We start from the raw sequence: 14,063 nt of genomic DNA, 5'->3' as shown, positions 1-14,063 counted from the left end.
ATATTGGATTAGTTGTAGAAATGAAAGTGAAAAATTAAAAATGTACCAGGCAAGTAATTTCCATTCAACAGTCAGGCACTAAGCAAAGCAGAGCCACCACAGCAGGCAGCTACCTGGCTGCTGAGTTCCTCCCGCAGTTTGTGTACTGACTTGTGAAAAATTACAGATCAGGTGGTGAAATGGAAAACTGGACACTGTAGATGCTGGAACATAGAGTAAAAAAAAACAAACTTTAAATACAATCAGAACTAATGAAGGGTCTTGGCCCAAAATGTTAACTGTTTGTTTCTCTCCATAGATGCTGCCTGACTTGTTAAATTCCTCCAGCATTGTGTGTGTGTACTGAGCAAAAAAACAAACTGCTGGTGAACTCAGCAGGTCAGACAACATTGTGGATGGTAATGGACAGTCAGCATTTTTGGTGAAGAAGTGAGTTTGTTTCAGGAGTTCAGTTGTTGTTTCAACATATTTATTTAGAAATGTTACTCTAAGGGTTTCAATAAGTGAATGCACATTCACACATGCAGATTAATGTCACCCTAAAATACCCAGGCTATGAAAGTCACCGCTGATACCATGCTATGGGCCACAAAGAGGAAAACTGGGAAGAACTCCTTGTCTATTCTGCACCAGTGTTCGTAAATTTTAGCAAGGGTTCAGCATCAGAGTATCTGCCTGGTCTCACTCTCAGAACGCCAGTAAATAAAGGACAGCACTAGTTTAACATGATTCTCAGCTATTCCCTTGTTCATTACCAATTATTCATCATTTCAGTTCGGAAGCAGATTGATACTCACATCTGTAAGAGAATTGTTCTTGTCAACTAGAGCTTCCCTGAGAATCAATCGACCAGTTTTAGTCATCTGTTGAAGACTGATCCGCATGTAACCCAGCAGCCTAAAATATAGGATTTGTGTGTTAGTGAATTTACCTTTCCACCTAGACTTTAATCTCTGGGCAGTACACACATCACACTCAGCTTTCACTTTGTCACTTTTTCAACAAATATTTTAAGGAACATTCAAATTCTCTCACCCTTCCTTCTTGGGACAAGTACATGCAGTTATTAGATTTACATTTGCCCAATTTGAATTATCTAATAATTTGAATATTTTCTGGTTACTGCTGCTGTTAACCTGATGCACAGTTCAACTTGTCAGATATCTCAAACAGTTTTCAAACAGATTTAAACAAAAGTTAATCAGTGGATTGTGAACAAATCAGCTGTAAATTGGTGAGTGTTGAAAATGCCACCAGCATTGACCACTTGAACTCGACTGTCAGTAAGCACCAAAATGACCTTCTCTGACTAACACCCATCTTGATGTGAAGTCCAAATCTCAAACCCCTTATGCACCACTCAGGGACAGAATCCTCTCCCCTGGCCAAACCAAACTCACCTCCACTGACCAGCACAAGTTATCCTACTCCAAGAACAAAGAATCCTGCAACACTGAACTTTTCTCAATCAGAATAAATGCGAACTCTTGCCCCAACCGTTGACCTCAGTATCTCCTCCCTCATATGCAATCATTCTTCACAAATCCCTTTCCCTGTCCAATTAAAACAAAGCCCCATACCCAAAATAAACCCCTCTCTTGCCACCACCCAGAACACCCCTGCCTGGAGTCACTTATCTGAAATCTCAGATCAGACCACTATCCACCAGCCAGCCAGCCAGACCACCTGTACCTACCTGTTCCAATGATCACACTAAACTCCAAGAGTGCCCGGGAAAAATGAGAACGAGAGCTCAGGTACACACCTATTACTGAAGATCTTGCTGTGGTTGTACACTTTGATCTCCAGCATCTCTTCCGTAATGTCTTTTCCATAATGAGGCCAGGTGAACTCCTGCAATGTAAAAGTATTCCTGTTTATTACAAACAATATGAAATTCTGCATAACAAACTATACAAGTTAAATAAAACACATTACCGATTTGGAGATGTTATTAAAGTACAGCTGATCTAGTATAAAAGAAAGGCAGAGCCCCCCCACCAGGTTTTTCGTATCTTCTCTTGCCTTAGTCTAAGATAATGTGCATAATCTACTTCAGCTCTAGGTACTAATTCATCATTTGCATTTTGCTAGGGTTTCAGTTTCGAAGGTGTTCTGGTTATTGTGCTCAATTCCACAAGTTCATAAAATCAATCTGTATATAAGCTATCTTATAGAAACATAGAAAACCTACAACACAATACAGGCCCTTCAGCCACAATGCTGTGCCGAACATGTACTTACTTAGAAATTACCTAAGGTTACCCATAGACCTCTATTTCTATAAATTTGTATTCATTGTGATTTTTTTATTATTTTATTCTTTATCTTAATGTGTTTTTTTTTGCTGCACCAGATCAGCAGTAACAATTATTTTACTTTCCTTCACACTTGTGGACTGGAAATGACATGAAACAATCTTGAATCTAAGTAGGAAACATGAAGCGTATGGGCCTAATGTGGGGAAATGGGATTTGTGTAGATGGGCATAGTGGCTGGAATGGATAAGCTAGACTCTTAGGGCCCATTTTCTGTGCTGTACGATGCTGGTGTTATGAATTAAGACCTTGCGAAGCACTGACGTGGCCAAATGTGGACAGATGAAAACAGATTCAGATTCAAAAACCTTGTTCAGTTTTTACAGACTGCACTGCACAAACTGAATGTAATTCATTCGGTTACAAAGAAGACACAACAGCAGATATTTGATGTCTGAGGAAAATTGGTAGGTCACCAAAGACTCTCACAAGTTTCTACAGATACACTGTGTAGAGGATTCTAAATGGCTGCATCACCGTTTGGTGTGGAGGGGAGAGGCCGCTGCAGAAAGTTGGAAACTCAGTCAGGTCCATCAGGGGCACGAGACTCTCCAGCACCGAGGACGCCTCCAAAAGGCAGCATCCATCACAAAGGACCCCATCACCTAAAACATGCCCTCTTTTCATTGTTACTATCAAGGAGCAGGTACGGGAGCCTGAAGACCCACAATCTATGTTTCAGGAACAGCTTTTTCCCCTCTGCCATCAGATGTCTCAATGGACAATGAACTCATAAACTATTTCTTCCTCTCTTTTAACATTACTTATTTAAGACCGTAAGACGATAAGATATAGGAGAAGTGGGCCATTCAGCCCATCGAGTCTCCTGTGCCATACAATCATGCCTGATCCAATTCTTCCAGTCATCCCCACTCCCCTGCCTTCTCCCCATACCCTTTGATGCCCTGGCTAATTAAGAACCTATCTATCTCTACCTTAAGTGCACCCAATGACTTGGCCTCCACAGCCGCACATGGCAACAAATTCCACAGATTTACCACACTCTGATGAAAGTAATTTCTCCACATCTCTGTTCTAAATGGACGGCCTTCAATCCTGAAGTCATTCCCTCTTGTCCTAGAATCCCCTATCATAGGAAATAACTTTGCCATATCTAATCTGTTCAGACCTTTTAACATTCGGAATGTTTCTATGAGATCCCCAGAGAATACAGCCCAAGAACTGCCAGACGTTCCTCATACTGTAACACTTTTATTCCTGGAATCATTCTTGTGAATCTTCTCTGAACCCTCTCCAATGTTCGTACATCCTTTCTAAAATAAGGAGCCCAAAACTTCACACAATACTCCGTGTAGTCTCACGAGTGCCTTATAGAGCCTCCACATTACATCTCTGCTCTTATATTCTATACCTCTAGAAATGAATGCCAACATTGCATTTGCCTTCTTCACCACCGACTCAACCTGGAGATTAATCTTTAGGTTATCCTGCACAAAGACTCCCAAGTCCCTTTGCATCTCTGCATTTTGAATTCTCCACATCTAAATAATAGTCTGCCCATTTATTTCTTCCACCAATGTTCATGACCATACAATTTCCAACATTGTATTTCATTTGCCACTTCTTTGCCCATTCCTAAACTATTTAAGTCTCTCTGCAGGCTCTCTATTTCTTCAACACTACCCGCTCCTCTACCTACCTTTGTATCATCGGCAAATTTAGCCACAAATCCATTAATCCTGTAGTCCACATCATTGACATACACCGTAAAAAGAAGCGGTCCCAGCACCAACCCCTGTGGAACTCCACTGGTAACTGGCAGCCAGACAGAATAGGATCCCTTTATTCCCACTCTCCGTTTTCTGCCGATCAGCCAATGCTCCACCCATGCCAGTAACTTCCCTGTAATTCCATTAGCTCTTATCTTGCTCAGCAGCCTCATGTGCAGCACCTTGTCAGAGGCCTTCTGAAAATCCAAGTACACCACACCAACTGCATCTCCTTTGTCTACCCTGCTTGTCATTTCCTCAAAAAATTGTAGTGGGTTAGTTAGGCAGAATTTTCCTTTCAGGAAACTATGCTGGCTTTGGTCTGTACTCCATAATCTCATCCCTAACTATCGATTCCAACAACTTCCCACCACTGATGTCAGGCTAACAGGTCTATAGTTTCCTTTCTGCTGCCTTCTACCCTTCTTAAATAGCGGAGTAACATTTGCAATTTTTCAGTCATCCGGTACAGTGCCAGAAACTATTGATTATTGAAAAATCATTGTTAATGCCTCCTCAATCTCTCCAGTTACTTCCTTCAAAACCTGAAGGTGCATTCCATCAGGTCCAGGAGATTTATCCACCCTCAGACCATTAAGCTTCCTGAGCACCTTCTCAGTCGTAATTTTTACGGCACGTACTTCACTTTCCTGACACTCTTGAGTGTCCGGTATACTACAGATGTCTTCCACTGTGAAGACTGATGCAAAATACGCATTCAGTTCCTCTGCCATCTCTGTGTCTCTCATTACAATATCTCCAGCGTCATTTTCTATTGGTCCTACATCTACCCTCAACTCTTTTTTATCCTTTATATACTTAAAAAAAGCTTTTATTATCTTCTTTGATATTAGTCCGCAGCTTCCTAACATAATTCATCTTTTCCTTCCTAATGACCTTTTTAGTTTCCATCTGCAAGTTTTAAAAGCTTCCCAATCCTCTATCTTCCCACTAGCTTTGGCTTGTATGCCCTCTCTTTTGCTTTTACTTTGGCTCTGACTTCACTTGTCAGACATGGTAGTGCCCTTCTTCCATTCAAAAATTTCTTCTCATTTGGAATATATCTGTCTTGCGCTTCTCTCATTTTTTGCAGAAACCCCAGCCATTGCCGCTGTGCTGTCCTTCCTGCTAGTGTCCCTTTCCAGTCAATTTTGAGCAGTTCCCCTCTCATGCCAATTTAGTTTCTCCTCACATTTCAAATTTAATGTAATTACATTACATATTTTATTTAATTTTACATATTAAATTTCATATAAATTATAAATTACTATATATTTTATTGTAATTTATCATTTTTATTAAGAATCCCTTAAGGTTAATTTGCAGGTTGAGTTGGTGGTGAGCAAGGCAAATGCAATGTTAGCATTCATTTCATGAAAACTAGAATATAAAAGCAAGGATGGAATGTTGAGACTTTATAAAACACTGGTGAGGCCTCACTTGGAGTATTGTGAGCAGTTTTGGGCTCCTTATCTAAGAAAAGATGTGCTGAAACTGGAGAAGTTTCAAAGGAGGTTCACAAAAATGAATCCAGGCTTCAACAGCTTATCATCTGAGGAGAATTTGACAGCTCTGGGCCAGTTCTCACTGGAATTCAGAAGAATGAGGGATGACTAATTGAAACCTGAATGGTGAAAGGCTTCAGTACAGTGTATGTGGAAATGATGTTTTCTGTGGTGGCGGAGTCCAGAACCAAAGGGTACAGCCTCAAAACAGAGGAATATCCATTTATAATGGAAATGATGAGGAATTTTTTTAGCCAGAGTGGTGAATCTGTGGAATGCGTTACCACAGGCAACTTTGGAGGCCTGGTCACTGTGTATATTTAAGGCAGAGGTTGATAGATTCTTGGTTAGTCAGGGCATGAAGAGATATGGTGAGAAGGCAGGAGATTGGGGCTGAGAGGGAAAATGGTTCAGCCATGATGAAATGGCAGAGCAGACTCAGCTCCTGTATCTAATGGTTTTATGTATTGCAATGTACTGCTGCCACAAAACAACAAATTTCGTGACTTATGCCAGTGATATTAAACCTGAGTCGGACCAAGTCTAAGCCCAGTCCAGGGATAGACAGTGTGGTGGGAGGTGGCTGAGGCCCCAGTCTCAGGAAGAAAGAGGGCACTTGGGCTGCAGACCTGGTGTTTTAGTCATCTTTAAAGACGCACGTAAAACTTCCAAACTTTAGCTGACTGCAAAAGATGATTGGCACTCAACTTGACTCAACCATCTTGTCAACCCAGTCCCCTGGCCAACTCCCCCTCCTGAATAAACAACCCCCCCCAAACCTATTTCATGACCTGACTGACCTAATATAGTCTTCAGAACAGAAAGCACTGCAACCCTATCATGGAACTATCACACTTATCGAGTACAGCTCTATTCTGTAGTATTTATTCCAATCTCAGCTTATCCCTAAAGTGTTTTACATATAATGAATTACCTTTTGAATTATAACCTAGAGAAAAGTACAACTAATTTATATGTGCAAGATCACACAAATGGCAAGTAAGATACTGATCAGTAAATTTTGTTGTTTACAGGATAAATAGGCGTTTGATCAGCAGACACTGCCTCCATTTGACTTCCCATATAAGACTTATTTTCAGCAGAAACAGCAAATTTTTAAAAACGTTTCAGTCACAGACTAAAACTTCTCACCGGTTTTGAAAACTTTAGACATGGTTCTTGGATAATAATAGATTCTGTGATCTCCACCTAATTTTACTGAAGGTGAGTCAACCTCTACTATGTAAACAATTGTGTTAGGAGTTTCCACCCTCTTGAGCAGGTGGTTCAGTGATAATGCACAAAAGAATCTTGCAGCATTTCCTGATTTATGACTCACTTTTGCTGAACCCTTTCTGCTGCGCCTATTTTAACTCCTATCTTCTCCTTCAGGAAGGATTAAATATTGATGTATGAAACTTTCTATGAACCAAAATGTCAAAAAAGTTCTTCCAATCTTTAACTGAGATAGAACATAGAATATAGAAATTTACAGCACAGTACAGGTCCTTCAGCCCTCAGTGTTGTGCCAACCCTTAAACCCTGCCTCCCATATAACCCGCCACCTTAAATTCCTCCATATACCTGTCTAGTTGTCTCTTAAACTTCACTAGTGTATCTGCCTCCACCACTGACTCAGATAGTGCATTCCACGCACCAACCACTCTCTGAGTATAAAACCTTCCTTTAATATCCCCCTTGAACTTCCCACCCCTTACCTTAAAGCCATGTCCTCTTGTATTGAGCAGTGGTGCCCTGGGGAAGAGGCGCTGACTATCCACTCTATCTATTCCTCTTATTATCTTGTATACCTCTATCATGTCTCCTCTCATCCTCCTTCTCTCCAAAGAGTAAAGCCCTAGCTCCCTTAATCTCTGATCATAATGCACACTCTCTAAACCAGGCAGCATCCTGGTAAATCTCCTCTGTACCCTTTCCAATGCTTCCACATCCTTCCTATGGTGAGGTGACCAGAACCGGACACAGTACTCCAAGTGCGGCCTAACCAGAGTTTTATAGAGCTGCCTCATTACCTCGCGACTCTTAAACTCTGTCCCTTGACTTATGAAGGCTAACACCCCATAAGCTTTCTTAACTACCCTATCTACCTGTAAGGCAACTTTCAGGGATCTGTGGACATGTACCCCAGATCTCTCTGCTCCTCCACACTATCAAGTATCCTGCCATTTACTTTGTACTCTGCCTTGAAGTTTGTCCTTCCAAAGTGTACCACCTCATACTTCTCCAGGTTGAACTCCATCTGCCACTTCTCAGCCCACTTCTGCATCCTATCAATGTCTCTCTGAAATCTTCGACAATCCTCTACACTATCCACAACACCACCAACCTTTGTGTCATCTGCAAACTTGCCAACCCACGCTTCAATCCCCACATCCAGGTCATTAATAAAATCCATGTAGATCACATCCACTGCATTACCCTCATCAATATGCCTGGTCACCTCCTCAAAGAACACTATCAGGCTTGTTAGACACGATCTACCCTTCACAAAGCCATGCTGACTGTCCCTGATCAGACCATGATTCTCTAAATGCCCATAGATCCTATCTCTACGAATCTTTTGCAATAACTTTCCCACCACAGATGGAAGGCTCACTGGTTTATAATTACCCGGACTATCCGTACTACCTTTTTTGAACAAGGGGACAACATTCGCCTCCCTCCAATCCTCCGGTACCATTCCTGTGGACAACAAGGTCATAAAGATCCTAGCCAGAGACTCAGCAATCTCTTCCCTCAGTTTGTGGAGCAGCCTGGGGAATATTCCATCAGGCCCAGGGGACTTATCCGTCCTAATGTATTTTAACAACTCCAACACCTCCTCTCCCTTAATATCAACATGCTCCAGAACATCAACCTCACTCATATTGTCCTCACCGTCATCAAGTTCCCTCTCATTGGTGAATACCGAAGAGAAGTATTCATTGAGGACCTCGCTCACTTCCACAGCCTCCAGACACATCTTCCCACCTTTATCTCTAATCGGTCCTACCTTTACTCATGTCATCCTTTTGTTCTTCACATAATTGAAGAATACCTTGAAGTTTTCCTTTACCCTACTCACCAAGGCCTTCTCATGCCCCCTTCTTGCTCTCCTCAGCCCTTTGTTAAGCTCCTTTCTTGCTACCCTATATTCCTCAATAGACCCATCTGATCCTTGCTTCCTAAACCTCATGTATGCTGCCTCCTTCCACCTGACTAGATTTTCTACCTCACTTGTCACCCATTGTTCCTTCACACTACCATTCTTTGTCTTCCTCACCAGGACAAATTTATCCCTAATATCCTGCAAGAAATCCCTAAACATTGACCAAATGTCCATAGTACATTTCCCTGCAAAAACATCATCCCAATTCACACCCACAAGTTCTAGCCTTAAAGCCTCATAATTTGCCCTTACCCAATTTAAAATTTTCCTGTCCTCTCTGATTGTATCCTTTTCCATGATAATGGTAAAGGCCAGGGAGCGGTGGTCACTGTCCCCCAGATGCTCACCCACTGAGAGATCTGTGACCTGACCCGGTTCGTTACCTAATACTAGATCTAGTATGGCATTCCCCCTAGTCGGCCTGTCAACATACTGTGACAGGAATCCGTCCTGGATGCACTTAACAAACTCTGCCCCGTCTAAACCATTAGAACTGATCAGGTGCCAATCAATATTAGGGAAGTTAAAGTCACCCATGATAACAACCCTGTCATCTTTGCACCTGCCCAAAATCGCCTCCCAATCTGCTCCTCAGTATCTCTGCTGCTACCAGGGGGCCTATAGTATACTCCCAATAGAGTAACTGCTCCCTTCCTTTTCCTGACTTCCACCCATACTGACTCAAAAGAGGATCCTGCTACATTACTCACCTTTTCTGTAGCTGTAATAGTATCTCTGACCAGTAATGCCACTCCTCCTCCCCTGCCCCCCCATCCCTTTTTGAACGCTGAAATCCAGGAATATTGAGAATCCATTCCTACCCTGGTGCCAGCCGAGTCTCTGTAATGGCCGCTACATCATAATTCTATGTATACATCCAAACTCTCAGTTCATCACCTTTGTTTCTGATGCTTCTTGCATTGAAGTAGATGCACTTTAGCCTTCTACCTTCCTACCTTTACACTCTTTATTCTGCTTCTCTTTCCTCAAAGCCTCTTTATATGTTAGATCTCCATGCACTTATGACACTGCTCTATTGCTCCGGGTCCCACCCACTTTGAATTAGTTTAAACCCTCCCGGACCATGCTTTGTACACCATGGTTCTTTAACCCTACCATCCTTTCCCTGCCTCAATGGAACATACCCATGCAGAATGCCACGCAAATGTTCCCTGAACATTTGCCACATTTCTGCCGTGCATTTCCCTGAAAACATCTGAAAACAGCTCAAAACACATCACCAAGTTCGCCGAGGTCACAACCGTGGTGGGTCTCATCAGCAAGAACGATGAGTCAGCATACAGAGAGGAGGTGCAGCGGCTAATGGACTGGTGCAGAGCCAACAACCTGTCTCTGAGTGTGAACAAAACAAAAGAGATGGTTGTTGACTTCAGGAGGACATGGAGCAACCACTTTCCGCTGAACATCAACGACTCCTCCGTAGAGATCGTTAAGAACACCAAATTTCTTGGTCTTCACCTGGCAGAGAATCTTACCTGGTCCCTCAACACCACCTCCATAGCAAAGAAAGCCCAGCAAAGTCTCTACTTTCAGCGAAGGCTGAGAAAAGTCCATCTCCCACCCCCCATCCTCACCACATTCTGCAGAGGTTGTATTGAGAGCATCCTGGGCAGCTGCATCATGGCCTGGTTCAGAAATTGCACCATCTCGGATCGCAAGACCCTGCAGCGGATAATGACGTCAGCTGAGAAGATCATTGGGGTCTCTCTTCCCACCATTACAGACATTTACACCACACGTTGCATCCGCAAACCAAATAGCATTATGAAGGACCCCACGCACCTGTCATACAAACTCTTCTCCCTCCTGCCATCTGGCAAAAGGCACTGAATCATTCAAGCTCTCATGACCAGACTATGTAACAGTTTCGTCCCCCAAGCCATCAGACTCCTCAATACCCAGAGCCTGGACTGACACCAACCTACTGACCTCTACTGTGCCTATTGTCTTGTTAATTATTTATTGTAATGCCTGCACTGTTTTGTGTACTTTATGCGGTCCTGGGGAGGTCTGTAGTCTAGTGTAGTTTTTGTGCTGTTTTACGTAGTTCAGTGTAGTTTTTGTATTGTTTCATGTTGCACCATGGTCCTGAAAAACATTGTTTCGTTTTTACTGTGTACTGTACCAGCAGTTATGGTCAAAATGACAATAAAAAGTGACTTGACTCAACTTGACTCCCAATTTATGCTCCCAAGTTCCTGCCTAATAGCATCATACTTCCCCCTACCCCAATTAAATGTTTTCCCAAATTGTCTGCTCCTGTCCCTCTCCAGCACTCCAGCACTATGACTTATCTCCAAAATGCTCTCCCACCGAGAGATCTGACATCTGACCAAGTTGATTTCCCAATATCAGATCAAGTAAAGCCTCTACATATTGTGTCAGGAAACCTTTCTAAGCACACCTAACAAACTCCACCCCATCTAAACCCCTTGCGCTAAGGAGATGCCAATCAATATTAGGAAAGTTAAAATCTCCCATCACAACAAGCCTATTATTATTGCACCATTCCAGAATCTGCCTCCCTATCTGCTCCTTGATATTCCTGTTACTAGTGGGGGGGGGTCTATAAAAACACTCAGTAGAATTATTGCCCCTTTCCTTTTTCTGCCTTCCACCCACTGACTGAGTGGACCATCCCTCCATGACTTCCTCCTTTTCTGCAGCCGTGATACTATCCCTAATTAGCAATGACACTTCCCCGCCTCTTTTGCCTCCCCCTCTGTTCTTTTTGAAGCACACTCAGCAACCATTCCTGCTCCTGAGACATCCAACTCTCTGTAATGGCCACAATATCACAGTTCCATGTATTGATCCACGCTCTAAGCTCATCCGCCTTGTTTATAATACTCCTTGCATTAAAATAGACACATCTCAAACTATCAGGCTGAGTGCATCTTTGCTCTAACATCTGCCTATCCTTCCTCACAAACTCTCTACAAGCTGTCTCTACTTGTGCTCCAACCTCCCCATCCTCTGTCTCTTCACTTCATTCCCACTCCCCCTGCAAATCTAGTTTAAACCCTCCCCAGCAGCATTAGCAAACCTCCCTGCCTTGATATTGGTCCCCCCCAGACCTGCCCAGAAGAGGTCCTAATGATCCACAAATTTGAATCCCTGACTCCTGATCCAATCCCTCAGCCACGCATTTATCCTCCACCACATTCTATTCCTATACTCACTGTCACGTGGCATAGGCAGCAATCCTGAGATTACTACCTTTGAGGTCCTGCTTCTCAACTTCCTTCCTGTATTCTGTTTTCAGGACCTCCTCCCTTTTCCTACCTATGTTGCTGGAATCAATATGTACCATGACCTCTGGCTGCTTGCACTCCTATTTCAGGATATCGTGGATGCGATCAGAAACATCATGAACCCTGGCACCTGGGAGGCAAACTACCATCCGTGCATACACAGAATCACCTATCTGTTCCCCTAACTATCACCATCAGGTGCCGTGGCCAGTTTGACCTTTGACTGCCATGGCCCACACACTCCTTTTTCGGGTCAAGTGGATCAATTCATTGTCATTCATTTCCAGTTCTCTGGCTGCTGTCGCCATCATCATTTGTCTTTGTTTTCCTCTTGCTTTCTTCCTTTCAATCTTTCCCATAATTACCATGCATTCTAACTCCCCTTTCCTAATCACATGTCCAATGAAGTTACGTTGCCTTTTCATGATCTCATACATTATTTCTCTTTTTGTGTTTGCTCTGTTCATGACATCCTCGTTAGATATTCGTTTCGTCCATGATATTCTTTGCATCCTCCTCAAAAACCACATCCCTGCTGCTACTATTCATTTCCTCATGTTTCTAGATATTGTCCAACATTCTGAGCCATATAACATAACTGGATAAACGTAACATTTCAGTACTCTGAGGCGGGTTGTCATGCCTAGTTTAGTATTTGTCAGTATACTCTTCATTCTCGTAAAGGTGTCCTTTGCCATCCTTATTCTTTTTTTGATGTCCATGTTGCACCTGCCATCTGATGTCACACAGCTTTCTAAGTAGCAAAAGTTCTGTACTTGTTTTATGTCTTCCCCGTTTATTCTCAGCCTGCAGATAGGATTCTCCTTCTTTTGGGATATCACCATACATTCTGTCTTTTTGCAATAGACAGATAGACCCATTTTTGCACTTTCTTCAACAATTATATCAATTAAGTTTTGTGGTTCTTCCTCCGTACTTGCAATTAACACAGTGTCATCTGCATATCTGAAATTATTGATGTTTCCACCGCCAACTTTGATTCCCAAGATGTCTCTTATTTTTTGTAATATTGCTTCACTGTACACATTAAATAAATCAGAGGAGAAAACACACCCCTGTCTAACGTCTCTCTTGATTTTCGTAAACTGACTCACTTCTCCATCTATTCTTACAGCGGCAGTTTGTTCCCAACACAGATTTCTGATAAGGCGGAGGTCTTTCGAATCTAGATCTAGAGTTTACAATTGAAGTAAGGAATAGATTTCAAAGTCTAGAAATAGAATCTGTTGAAGATGATAGCAATCATGTAGAAATGAAATTTAACTCTCTAAAGGATGCCTTGGTAGAATCAGCAAAGTCAGTGATTCCTAAAAAAGAAAAAAGCACAAAGAATAAATGGATGACAGATGAAATCAAAAATCTAATGGAAGAAAGGAGACAGAAGAAAGCAAATCCTGTAGAATATAAGTCCTTAGATAAAAAAGTTAAAAATTTATGTCAAAAAGCCAAAAAAGAATGGTTAAACCAGGAATGTGAGCAAATAGAAAGAATCCATATTACTGATCCAAAAAGGTTACATCAACAGATGAAGAATATCACTGCTAAAAAGCTCTTCTGTTCTTCAGGTGGATGTTTGAAAGCAAAGGACGGTACCATTATCATGGAAAAAGATGAGATTATGAACAGATGGACTGAGTATATTCAGGAATTGTTTGAAGATGATCGAGGCGAAAAACGAGAAATTAAGAAAAACATTGAAGGTCCAAGTATCTTAAAAGTTGAAGTTCGTAATGCAATAAATAAGATGAAGAAAGGAAGGGCAGCAGGTCCTGATGAATTAGTAATAGACCAAATTATCACCCTTGAAGATTATGGAATTGAAAAACTTACTGATTTAATCAATGACATTTATGAGACTGGAATAATACCAGAAGAGATGAAAAAATCAGTATTATCACTCTTCCTAAGAAACCTGGAGCAATAGAATGTGAATTACATAGGACCATAAGTTTAATGAGTCATATCACCAAGATACTTCTAAGAATTTTGATGACAAGAGCTAAAAGTAAGATACAAGCTGAAATAGGTAAAGAACAATGTGGTTT

At 41.9% G+C, this 14,063-nt stretch overlaps 1 protein-coding gene across 4 annotated transcripts in view; it reads right to left on the bottom strand.

The window, feature by feature from the left end:
• Positions 1-14,063, bottom strand: part of fer1l4 (fer-1 like family member 4) — a 353,096-nt gene that overhangs the window by 327,473 nt on the left and 11,560 nt on the right. For all 4 annotated transcript variants that reach the window (XM_072244965.1, XM_072244971.1, XM_072244979.1 and 1 more), the window contains exons 3-4: positions 1,766-1,854; positions 798-897 (exon numbers count right to left, since the gene is read on the bottom strand). In XM_072244965.1, the coding sequence (XP_072101066.1) occupies positions 798-897; positions 1,766-1,854 (189 nt within the window). The remainder of the gene's footprint in view (positions 1-797; positions 898-1,765; positions 1,855-14,063) is intronic.

The sequence above is a fragment of the Mobula birostris genome, chromosome 2 (genome assembly GCF_030028105.1).
Source record: "Mobula birostris isolate sMobBir1 chromosome 2, sMobBir1.hap1, whole genome shotgun sequence".
Classification (NCBI taxonomy): Eukaryota; Metazoa; Chordata; class Chondrichthyes; order Myliobatiformes; family Myliobatidae; genus Mobula; species Mobula birostris.
The sequence above is the reverse complement of the archived record's forward strand: the minus strand, read 5'-3'. Positions and strand labels throughout refer to the sequence as shown.